Raw genomic sequence first — 11,278 nt, forward strand, 5'->3', positions numbered from 1 at the left:
TGGCTGGGGATATCCCCCTGGGTCGTGTCCATGTCACCATCTCCTGGCAGCATGGCTGGGGTTGAGAATGTGGGTGCCCCGCAGGCAGCAGTGTGGGTGCCGCAGGTGCTGTGGTGGGTCCATGTTCCTGGCAGGGTTGTGTCTCTCCTGCAGAAGAGGCACCTGGAGAAGAGCGAGGGAGAGTTGTCCAGCTCCTTCGAGCAGCGTGTGCAGGTCATGCTCCATCGCATCGGCGTCACCAAGGGCCCGGCTGCTGAGAGCAAGAAGCAGCAGGTGGGGACTGGTTCCATTTTTGGGATGAACCCTGCCCCTCCAGGGTGGTAGGAGATGGTGGTCCATAGAATGGGGACATCTCCCCACTGGGAATGGCAGCACCCAGCTCTGCGCTGCCACTGCCCATAGCCTCTGCCCTGTCACCTAACCCTCTGCAAGGGGTGAATTCCTATGCACTGCATGGTGTCTGTCAGTCTGTCCCTCCTTTCCTGGCATGCACCCATTCCCTGCAGCCACATCAGAGCCTGGCAGCAGCACTCTGCCCTCTGCCCCCATTGTCTCTGTGGGCACTGCCTCCCCGATAACCCCCTTACCAGTATTTTTCCCCCTTGCAGAGCAAAGACAACGAGATCAAGAAAGCCGGCTCAGATGGTGAGGGGCTGCTCCCTCTCCACCCTGACCCCACCCAGCTGGGCACCCATGGGTGGCCATGGGCAGGCCCCTTGGGCTTCCTGCTGTGGGTCCCACTACATCTTTGCCTTGTTGGGTGCTGGTGGCACTGGGCAGACCCCAGCTCACTGCTGCTGCCCGGTGGCTTGTGCTTGCAGGGGACATCGTAGACAGCTCTGCAGACTCACCCCCATCCCTGAAGGCCCGCACACACTCTGTGTCCACAGGTGGGTCACCACTGCATGCTGGGGGGTCACACCAGCCCCTGGGGCAGAGGGCTTCATCCCCTCTCCTAGCACCAAGCATGGGGACTGGAGCCAACAGGGGACTGGTGGGCACAGGCACATGGGCAGAATTCCACCCTTGGGAGCGTGCCCTATGCCCATGGGTGCCCATCCCTGCTGTTGGCAGATGGCCACCAGCCCACTGCCCTTCCCTGGGCTGACTGCAGGCTAGTTCCCAGCACCAAGAACCATCCCTGGGGCTGTCACTTCTGGACGCCCACAGCTCCATCCTGCCTGCCCCACAGACGCACCCTTCCGCAGCCCAGCCACCAGGACGGAGCCCAGCGCCGAGCCCCGGCCAGCCTGGAAAGCCCTGGGAAGGCAGCTGCCCGCTGAGCCTCCGGCCACCAGCTCTGACCAGCCCCGGCGCTCCCTCACCCTGGCAGAGCCCAGCGGGCTGCCGGAGCCCGGGGGCCGGGAGGGCTGGAGCAGCAGCCTGCCACGGTTGGGCAGGAACGTGCCAGTGGCACTGCCACGGAGGGTCAGCCATGGTGGGGAGGTGGGTGCTGGCACCCTGCCCACTCCGCCCAATAATGAAGGTAGGGATGCACGAGATGCCCATGGGTGCTTCATTCCACTGCTGGCCTGTTGTTGGAGCCCTTGGGATGGAGGGCAGCAGGGAGCCAAGCACACGGTGGGTGCTGGGTGCTGATGGGGCTTGACAGGTGGAGTGCTGTGGGCTGTCCTCCAATAGCACCTCCCCATTGCTTACACAGACACCCGGCTGATGGCACGGCTGGCAGCGCCACGGGGACCCGGCCGCCGAGCACTGTCCGTCCACGAGGAGCAGCTCAGGGAGCCCGAGTGCCCGGCCGAGCTGGGAAGTAAGTTGTGTGTGAAGTGGGACCCCAAGCCCTCCTTGCACCTAACACTAACAGAGCTGGGTGGTGGTGTTCCACATGCATGCTGGCGCTGCCTCTTCTAGCTGGTGGGTGATAGACAATGGCACTGCCATAATGGGAAGTTCTTGAGGGGAATTCAGTATGGGGATCAGTTCCAGCAGGTGCCAGGCCACTGTACCCCACCCTAACATGGGCCTGGGTTTTGTTTCCCCCAGTGGGCACCGTTCCCCTGCGCCTGCGGCGTTCGCCTGTGCTCAGGCACAGGACCAAGCACGAGTCCCTCTCAGAGATGGAGGGTGAGCCTGGACCAACCTCGGATGCTGAAGGTGAGATGTTCCCCTCCCTGCTAAAGCAGCTGTTGGGGTACCAAGGGTCCCCCCATGCTCACCCCAGCACCTGTGACCTGTGTAGGTGCCCCGCTGCAGGACTGGCCCCGTGCCGGGCTGGAGGAGCCGCAGGCTGGCACAGGCACTGAGGGTGAGCAGACGCAAGCCCTGGCACAAACTGTTGGGAATGCACAAGACTCAGCTGCCGTAGACCAAAGACGCCCAGTGCCAGGCCAGGAGGAGCCGGCCCTGGGACAGTGAAGCCCCTGCATGTCACCACGCTGCTCCCAACAAAACCCTGCAAGCAAGCGCACCGTGCCAGGGTGCTTGGCAGCTGGGGTGCAGAGAGGACAGATGGGCACCAGGCTGGCGTGGATGTGCCAACGATGGCATCGCCCAATTTCCGCCATGGGGACAGCCGGGCCACCAGCATTGCCCAGGATGCCCAGGACTGTCAGAGCCTGCAGGATGCATCCAGTGGTGTTGCAGTCCCCAGTGCCCTCTGTCGCTGTGGGCTGCAGCGGGGGCGCCGGTGATTTTAGGCAGCCAGCTATTTTTAGGAAGCGTTCCCAAGGCACTTTCACTACTCCAGCTCCTGCCCTATGGGGTACTGCTCTCTCCAGCCCCCGCCAGACGCAGGCTTCCATCAGCGGGACCACGACCCAGCCTTTCAGCACGCAGCTCCATCCCCGCAGCTCCCTGACGGCGCCAGCGTGATCCCGACACCCCAGTGGCTTTCTCCTGTGTTGCCCTCTGCTCCGGACCAAACGCATTCCTCACACGGATGTTTACGACAAAGCAAGATGCTTGTTTTGGGTTTTTTTTTTTTTCTTTTTTTTTTTTTTAATACAAGAGCTGTGTATTTAAAAAATATACAATTTTTAATTTCTACAGCATAACCCTGCGGGATATTTTTTGTAATAAACAGTGCAGGACCCTACCTAAACTTATTCAATAAACCATCCAAGCTCCTGGGGTACCTTTGGAGCAAGATCAGCTTGTGGGGCCTCTGCCATTGCTGCTACGGTGGCACTGGGTCACCTCTTGTCCCCACCTGCTGGGACAAGGCATTTGAAAAGGATGAAGAGGTGGGAGAGGGATGCTGGTTCACATATAGGCATGCCTGAATGAATGCTTTTCTCCCCTCTTGGCACTGAGGGTATTGGCTTTCAACAGGTCATGTGCCAGCACCCCTGGAACCAGGGTTTCTGCAACCAGGCCAGCGCCCTCATCAGTCTCCTGAGGCACAGTGCTTCTGGTATCCCCACATCCCTCCCCCAGCCACTCATCCCAGTGTTCTGACAAACCCACTGAAGAAACAAAGGAATGAAAGATGGGCTGGGCTCAGGAGTCCTCCTCCTCCTCCTCCTCAGTCAGCATCCAGCATGCCCACATCAGCATTGCCTTTGATATCCTGAGAAACCAGACAGGAGGAGCCAGGGTGAGAAAAAACCCAGCTGTGGACATGCCACTGGGGCAGCTGGTGACAAGGGGTAGGGCAGAGGTTGGGGACTCACTATAGGTATGTGAGTCCCACTGCAGGAACAAGGGACAGCCACGAGTCCATGGCTGATATGGCACTGACCTGATAGATTGTACCTGCTGGCAGAGCTCGGGGCTCGGTGCCTCGTACTGGTACTGGGGTGGTCTCTCCATGAACTACAAAAGCAAAGGGGAGGGTGAGATGGGTCTGCTCCAGCCAGAGTACCCAGAGTGCTGCCCCATGCAGCCTGAGAGCCCAATAACCCCAGGACAACACCTAGGATTGAGGTGTCTTTCCCTCACTTCTGATCTTTTACCCAGATAGCTCAGCAGATGCTCCAGCAACTGTTTGTTCCTACCCAGTTGTTTAACTCAGGCTAAATCACATCTTCACCATCCCTGGAGGGATTTAAAGACCTGTGGATATGGCAGCTGGGGCTATGGTTCAGTGGTGGCTTGGCAGTGCTGAGGAATGGTTAGACTTCCATCTCAGGAGCTCTTTTCCAGCCTAAGTGATTACATGACTCCCTCATGATTCCCAGATCCTCCACCATCTACACTGACACCTGCATTCAATTTCCCATCCCCACCAGCCTGGTGAGGAAAGATCTTGGGGATGGACACCAGTGCTGTGGGCACAGAGAGCCCCCCCAGGCACCCCCAGCCCTCAGGGGACCCCACCAGCTGCTTTGTATTTACCGTCTCCCGAGCACTGCACTGCTCTGGCCTGGAGCTGGGCCCAGCTCCTGCAGGGGATGCTTGCTCTTCCTCCGCCTCCATTTCCTCCTCCTCCTCCTCCTCCTCTTCCTCCTCAAGCTCCTTTCTATTTCGCAGCCCTGTCTCCCTTCTGCTCTTCTTTGCACCCTGTGGGCTCCCGAGCACCGATCCTTTGCGTGTGCCTCTCCCCCTGTGCTTCGAGGTGCCTGGGAGATGCTGCTGCTCACTGCAGGCCTGCTCATCTTCCTCCACCAGTTTCCTCTTGGCAACCACAGTCTCTCCTCCCTTTGTCCTGGTGTGAGCCAGTCCAGGCTTCAACGCCTCTGCAGAGGAAGCTGTGCCACTGGAGCAGGCCTGCTCCCTGTCAGGAATCCTGCCAGGCGGCGATTGCAAGCTGCTGCTGGGCAAGACTGGAAAAACTGGAGAAAGAGTGGGCAGGGTGGGCTGAGAGCCCCTGGATCTCTGCAGGCTTTGATCAGCACACAGAGCATCCCAGGCTGCCTCTGCAGCTGATGCTGCCTCACTGGTGCTGATCTCCACCAGACTGGGATGGCTGTAGCAGCGGAGCAGGGAGGGAGAGGAGGTCTGTGCTGGCTCTCCCCGGGGTGAGCCCTCAGCAGAGCTCTGGCTGCACACTTCCAACAGGTCAGTGGTGTTGCTGTCAGCAGCCACATCTTTCTGGGTCTTCAGGGGAGGGTCAGATTGAACGGTCTTCTCTAGTAAGAGGAAAAGCACAGTCAATTTGAGCAGGGTGGTGGTGGGACCTGTCCTGGCACACAGGAAGAGTGGCAGGGCTGGAATGATGCAGATCCAGGCTATGGGAACACCACAGCACTGCTTCATGGCCAGGGGAAATCAAGCCAGCATCATTAAGAACAGTGGAGCTGTCTCCTGCCAGGAAGGCAGCCTGGATGCCCTGGGACATGGGGACTCACCATCTGAAGAGCTTGGGGTCAAAGACAACGAGGGCATCCCATTCCAGGGGTTGTCCAGGGATCCCCCCAGGCTATCTGACAAGGTTGGTGATGCAGCATCTGCAATGAAGAAGCCAGAGGGTTGATTTTAGCAGAGAAAGCAGCTGCCCATTCCCTGTGGGTCCCCTGTGCACAAGATCTCAGAGACAGCTCTTGAGGGGAGCTCTGCAGCCCCTTCCAGCCCAAAATGTGGCATATTCCAGTGAGATCCTCTCCAAGATCTCACAGGGCAGGCGGTGGAGAGGCAGACACTGCCCAGAGAGCAGGCAGCTATGAAGAAGGCCTTCTCCTACACCCTGCACTGCCCAGGACAGTTCTTCCCTTCAGCTCCTCCTCCACATGGAGCTTCCACAGGTAATTCTGCAGCAAAGCTTGGTGACACCAAGCCAAGTAAGGTGACACAAACCCAGGGTGGTGCTGAGCCAGAGCCAGCAAGGAGCCCACACCAGGGCAGGAAACTCACGCTCAGTGGTGGCATCAAAACGACTTCTTGTGCTCCCAGCACAACCAACCAAAGCTGCAGCTTCAAGAAGCTTGAGGACTGGGACCATCCCCTGCCTGCTCAACGTCTCCCAAAGACCTGGCCACACCAGTACCTCCTCCACTCAATCCAGGGAGATGGGCTGAGCCAACTGTAGAGGAAACTAAAGGCTGGATGGGATCTGGAGCGTTCATAGGATGCCATGAGGATGATCCAAGGGCTGGAGCACTGCTGCTATGGAGACAGGCTGAGAGAGTTGGGATTATTCAGCTTGGAGAACTGAAAGCTCTAAGGAGACCTTCAAGAACCTTCCAGTATCTAAAGAGGCTCCAAGAGGGCTGGAGAAAGACTTTAGACAAGGCCATGGAGTGGCAGACAAAGGGGAATGGCCTCACACTGACAGAGGGCAGTTAGATATTTTTAAGAAATTCTTCCCTGTGAGGGTGGGGAGGCCCTGGCACATGTTGCCTAGTGAAGATGTGGCTGCCCCAGCCCTGGAAGGTGTTCAAGGCTAAGTTGGACAGGGCTTGGAGCAACCTGGTCTAGTGCAATGTGTCTCTACTCATGGAAGAGATTGGGGCTAGATATTCTTTAAGGTCCCTTCCAACACAAATCCTTCCAGGATCTGCAGATTCTGCTACTCACAGCTGATTTGAGATACAACACTTGGGTCTCCTGGCACTGTCCTGTCATCACTACTCTTTCCAGGAGCTGCTTGGCTTGTATCTGCAATGAAAGGGGCACTGTTGGTCATATCCCCAGCATGAGGCACACCCAGAGCAAGGGAACTCTTCTCCCCACCCCAGGGAGCCCCTAATTCCACATGCCTGGATGCTGCACTGCCTACCTGTGTACCCTGCAGACACTGCCTCAGAAGAATCACAAACCACTGCCTCCTCCTCAGGAGGGATCACCAGGGCACTGACTGGGACCATGAAAACATCCTCACCCTGCTGAAATGAGACACATGACAAGGTTTTTGCTGGGCAGTCCCTCTCCAGATGCAGGAGTCCACCTTTGCCTGCCCACCCAACACCATCTCCCTCCCCAGCAAACCTCCAGTTCTGCCCACTGTCCTTTCCTTCCTTCTCCCACCCACCAGAGCACCCCAAGCTGTGCCAGCAGGACAGACTGACCTCCTTCTTGCGCTCTGCCTCCCACTGGGTGATGGGAACCTCGTCCTCCTCTGTCACTGGCTTCTCCTTTGATTTCCATAAATCCAAGCATTCCTCAGCATTTTCCTTCAAAATCTCCAGCTGGTTTTGTCCTATGGCATCAATCAGCTGAGAGACAGAGGGGTCTAGAGCAAGAACACACAGACAGCAGTGGAGGAGACAGCTGAATTCAGGCAAGCCTCACTTGCAAACACTTTTACCCTGCTGCATGACTTAGTGACTGTCATGACACTGAAACCTGTGGGAGCAGCCACAATTTTGCATTTCCTTTGCTTCTAAAAACTATCTTTCCTTTCTTCACAAATCCTGGACCAGGACTATTTAATGTCCCACTCTGCTTCAACTGTTAGCATTATCTCTTCCTGCTTTGGGCTTAGCAATATACACTTGTGAGATCTGACCAGGTCTGTGCTACCTCTGCCTAACGTAGACCAAGCTGAGGAAACCCAAGGGCTCCCCCAGGCACTCAGAGCATTGCATGCCCCCCACAACCCTTTACCTGAGCTGGGAGCGTTCCTCACAGAAAGATTCCTCCTGTAATGACCAAGGAGAAGACAAAGCCAGGTTAGGGCTGGGACATACACAGCTCTTGGCCACAGGTCAAGCACCCTGGATTGGAAGAAGCAGTTTGTGAAAGCAGTGGATCCCTCACTGGTGCTGATCTGGCCACATGCTCAGTGTGCCAGGAATAGCCATCAGGAAGCCTCACCCCTGGAGATGGATGGATTGATTGATTGAAGGCCCTGGGGATCTCCAGTATTGGATCTCCAAGGATGAAGGATCAGCTGTGCAGAGCTGACCCACACAGCTGTGCTGCCCACCACTGGCAGGAACAAGCTCCCCTCAGGTGTTTCCTCCTAGCTCAGAGGAAGAGGCCGGCAATGTGCCACCACAATTTCACTTTTCCCAGTCTATTCAACTCTGTCACATTCCAGGGCAAGGAGTCACACAGGTAAACCAGGAGCTGCCATAATCTGTGCCAGCCCTTGCCAGCCTGCTCTAACCCCAGTCTGAGGCTGCACACATCAGGGTACCTGGATACATCCCTCAGCCCCATACTCACAGCCAGAGCTCCTTTATCTTCTTCATCACAGAGGGATTCTGGTTCCTGCAGCAAGAAAGAAGCCAATTACTGATTCCCTCCAAGTCCCTATCTCCCTTCTCCCTTGCTTTGGAGACAATCCCTCCTTTAAAAGGGATTGCCACAAGCAGGACTCCCAAGGTCAGTGCTGCTGTGGGGAAGATGAAGAAGTCCCCCTGAGCACAGCCCCACCCAGCCATCCCATGGGCCATACCCATCAGATGATTCCATCCTCTGCCTCTGCATGGGCAGCACAATGAACTGCTGGGCCGTGAGGTAAAACTCGCAGTCCTCCTGTGGGGAGAAGGCACCTCTGAGTCCCACCACTGCCCCTGCCCTCCCTGGGGGCAGCCAGCACTCCCACACCCACCCCAGCTCTGCCACCAACCCTCCAGTCTAAGAGAAGGTCCCCTCAAAAAGGACAGCCCCCCTTCAAACAGGAGTTTGTGTCTTCCTGTGTCAGCTGATGGCTCCACAAGAGCCAGCCCAGGGAGTCTGTGGGGACACCTCTGAACCACTGCAAGGGACAGTGGGCTGCTCTGCCACCAGCCCATGCAGGCCCTTCTGCAGCTGTCCAACAGGCAGAGGTGACAGCCAGGTGACCCAGGGAAAGATGCACCCCGTTGAGGAAAGATGTACCCCAGCGAGGGCTCATCCCTGCCAGGTCAGCTGCCACAGGCCCCACAGGAGCTGCAGATGGAAATTAAAGGCCACCCATCACCTGCCTTCAGCTCCTGGGAGCAGGCAAGAGTGCAGGGAGCACAGCAAGGTAAAGAAGCAGGCTGCTTCCACTCCTCAGAGCACTTACCAGCCTGGCCTCGTCCTGAAAACACACCGTGTACTTCTGCAGGACGATAATTCTGCAATTAAGGCTGGAAAGCCTGAGCTGCAGGTGGGCGCTGGAAAGGGAGCAGAGCAGGAGTGCCTTGAAGAACAGAGCTGGACCCTCCCCTGACACACAGTGGGGCTCCTGCAAGAGCTCTGCCAGCCACATTGGGGTGTTCTGGAACATGTCTCAGCATGAGCAGCAGGCACCAAGGGCTCCTTAGTAATTCCTGCCTAAGAGCAGCTTCTTCTTGCTGCTTATCCTTGGCTCTCTGCTGCCAGCACCCCAAGAGTTTAAGGGTGTCCAAATGGGGAAATGGAGGAAAGCACTGAAGGAGCAACCCAGGGTACCATGGTTAATGATCTGGCTCCTTCCACAAAACCCAAGGGCTTTACAGTCCTTTCTAATGGCATCACAGCTTCCGCCATGGATCCCTGCCCATCCCAACCAGCAGACACTGGAGCAAGAGCATTCCAGCTTTCTTCTCTGAGCAGCTCTTTCACACCAGCTTCCCACCCTGAGGTTGCTTTAGCTTAACACAACCTGAGACAAGAGCAGGCAGGAGCCCCAGGTGCTCCCAGCAGCTGTGCAGAACTGCTGTCCCAGCCACGCCAAGCCACGGTGGAACCCACTTTTCCTCTGCCTGCAGAGCCTCAGCTGTAATGACCACACGGATGTAGCAGGATCCGTCAGAGACCTGCACCACAGCGTCCTGGAGCAGCCCAGGCTGGCCAGCTGCACTCGAGTCACTCAAGACCTGTCAGGAGATTGGAGAAAGGGAATAAAAAAAGAACTCTTATTCGTAAACCTGGAACAGGTTTCACAGGAAGGCAGTCATGACACCAAGCTTTTCCTCGTCAAAAAAAATTAAAATCAGAGATGTTAAGGAGGAAGAGTTGCACATCCATAGACATCAAACTGGGAACCACTGTGCACTTCCCAGAATTCAGATTTCAAAGGCTGTTGGAGCACTTTAGGACAGTTGCTCTGGGTACCTACCCGCACCACCTGCCCAGCCAGGGAATTCTCACGCTCATCCACTTGATCATAATTCACCAAGAGGTCAGCAATCCATGGCTCCAGGACATAGAGTTTGGGAGAAGCCACAGTCTTGTCCACACACACAAGACTACATGAGAAGAGACAAGACACCGAGCCATAAGCAGTGCCCCATCACCCTCGGAAGGGTTTTGCACTCCAAGCACAGCCGCAAACCCAGGAGACTGCTCAAATCCACCCAAGTGCACCCACTTCTCTGCAAGCACCCATCCTAAGGGCTTTGTGATGAGGAAGCCACGCTGCTGGGGGCACACAGGTCCTGCTGCATCCTGCTGGGACAGTGGAAGGGGACACTCACAGCTCTGGAGTGTGCCTGGCCTTCTGCAAGTCTCCCACATAGGAGGGGCATTTATTTCTTCCATATTGTTCATTATCACCAATAACTATTCGCCTGGAATCAAGTCTTAACTATAACTGAACTGTGAAAGGGAGAAGAACTGGGGACAGGCAGGGGCTGGGAAAAGGTAAAGGTTGGGGGCAGGCAGTGGCTGAGGGCAGCTGGGGATGAGGGCAGACAAGGGCTGAGGGCAGGCAGGGGCTGAGGGCAGGCGGGTCTGGGCCACACGAGGTTGGGCCAGAGCAGGCAGGGGGGGCTCAGAGCAGGCAGGGCAGGCAGGGCTGACCCCCCTCCCGGGCCCCCTCACCGCTCCCCCGCCGCCAGTCCCGGGCTCGCCCCGCCTGGCGGAGCGGCCGCTGCCGCCATGGCCGCGCGGCCCGGAACGGGAAGCGGCGCCCGGCAGCGCCACCTCCGGGGCGGGGCGGGCTCCCGGCCCTCCCCATCTCACCCCAATCCTAATCCTCATCTTTATATCCGGCCCTATCCCTGTGCCCAGCCCCAGCGCTTTTCCTGGGCACGCGCGTCCCCTTCTAGAAGAGAAGGGTCTGGGGAGATGTCAGAGCCGGTTCCAGTTCATAAAGGGGTTGCAGGAGAGCTGGAGAGGGACTTTGGACCCTGAAGTCATAGCATAAGGGGGAATGGCTTCAAACTGAAAAAAAAAAAGGGCAAGTTTAGGTTAGATATGAGGAGGAAATTCTTGCCTGCTAACGGGGTGAGGCCCTGGCACAGGTTGCCCAGAGAAGCTGAGGCTGCCCCATCCCTGGAAGTGTCCAAGGCCAGGTTGGATGGGGCTCTGGGCCTAAGGGAAGGTGACCCTGCCCATGGTGGGGTGTTGGAACAACAGGTTTGTTCCAAACCTGTTCAGAACAGTTTGCCATTCAGTGATTCACACGTGATGCTAAACCATCCCTGCAACTCTACCTTGGTTTTATGTTCTTTCCTTTAGTTTTGGCTCCAGCTCCCAGTAATCCCAGGGTTTCCCCAGATGGTTGCCCGTGGGAAGAAGCATCCTGCCACAACAGCCTTGCCCA

General features: G+C 57.0%; 2 protein-coding genes across 5 annotated transcripts in view; one reads left to right on the plus strand and one right to left on the minus strand.

Annotated features, from left to right (window-relative positions):
• CARMIL2 (capping protein regulator and myosin 1 linker 2) overlaps window positions 1-3,111 on the plus strand; it is a 22,971-nt gene extending 19,860 nt beyond the window's left edge. Inside the window, exons 34-40 of the mRNA XM_026795700.2 lie at window positions 154-273; window positions 609-645; window positions 822-890; window positions 1,193-1,486; window positions 1,664-1,771; window positions 2,005-2,115; window positions 2,201-3,111. Of these exons, the coding sequence (XP_026651501.2) occupies window positions 154-273; window positions 609-645; window positions 822-890; window positions 1,193-1,486; window positions 1,664-1,771; window positions 2,005-2,115; window positions 2,201-2,376 (915 nt within the window). The 3' untranslated portion in view covers window positions 2,377-3,111. The remainder of the gene's footprint in view (window positions 1-153; window positions 274-608; window positions 646-821; window positions 891-1,192; window positions 1,487-1,663; window positions 1,772-2,004; window positions 2,116-2,200) is intronic.
• ACD (ACD shelterin complex subunit and telomerase recruitment factor) lies at window positions 2,682-10,675 on the minus strand. Of its 4 annotated transcripts, none has more exons than XM_074550899.1 (15): window positions 10,555-10,675; window positions 9,851-9,980; window positions 9,484-9,608; window positions 8,834-8,924; window positions 8,240-8,319; window positions 8,008-8,052; window positions 7,444-7,478; window positions 6,906-7,069; window positions 6,617-6,722; window positions 6,415-6,495; window positions 5,885-6,016; window positions 5,250-5,348; window positions 4,297-5,030; window positions 3,701-3,774; window positions 2,682-3,529 (listed from the first exon to the last, which is right to left on the minus strand). In XM_074550899.1, exons 1-15 carry the CDS (start codon window positions 10,611-10,613, stop codon window positions 3,460-3,462), a joined length of 2,025 nt encoding a protein of 674 aa, XP_074407000.1. In that variant the 5' UTR covers window positions 10,614-10,675; the 3' UTR covers window positions 2,682-3,459. The 4 variants fall into 4 exon arrangements, with proteins under 4 accessions (XP_074407000.1, XP_014125161.2, XP_026651500.2 ...); XM_014269686.2 differs by lacking the exon at window positions 10,555-10,675 and adding an exon at window positions 10,103-10,547 and having other exon boundaries at window positions 6,617-6,719; XM_026795699.2 differs by lacking the exon at window positions 10,555-10,675 and adding an exon at window positions 10,103-10,547.
• Window positions 10,676-11,278: the final 603 nt, after the last annotated feature.

The sequence above is a fragment of the Zonotrichia albicollis genome, chromosome 13 (assembly GCF_047830755.1).
Source record: "Zonotrichia albicollis isolate bZonAlb1 chromosome 13, bZonAlb1.hap1, whole genome shotgun sequence".
Taxonomy (NCBI): Eukaryota; Metazoa; Chordata; class Aves; order Passeriformes; family Passerellidae; genus Zonotrichia; species Zonotrichia albicollis.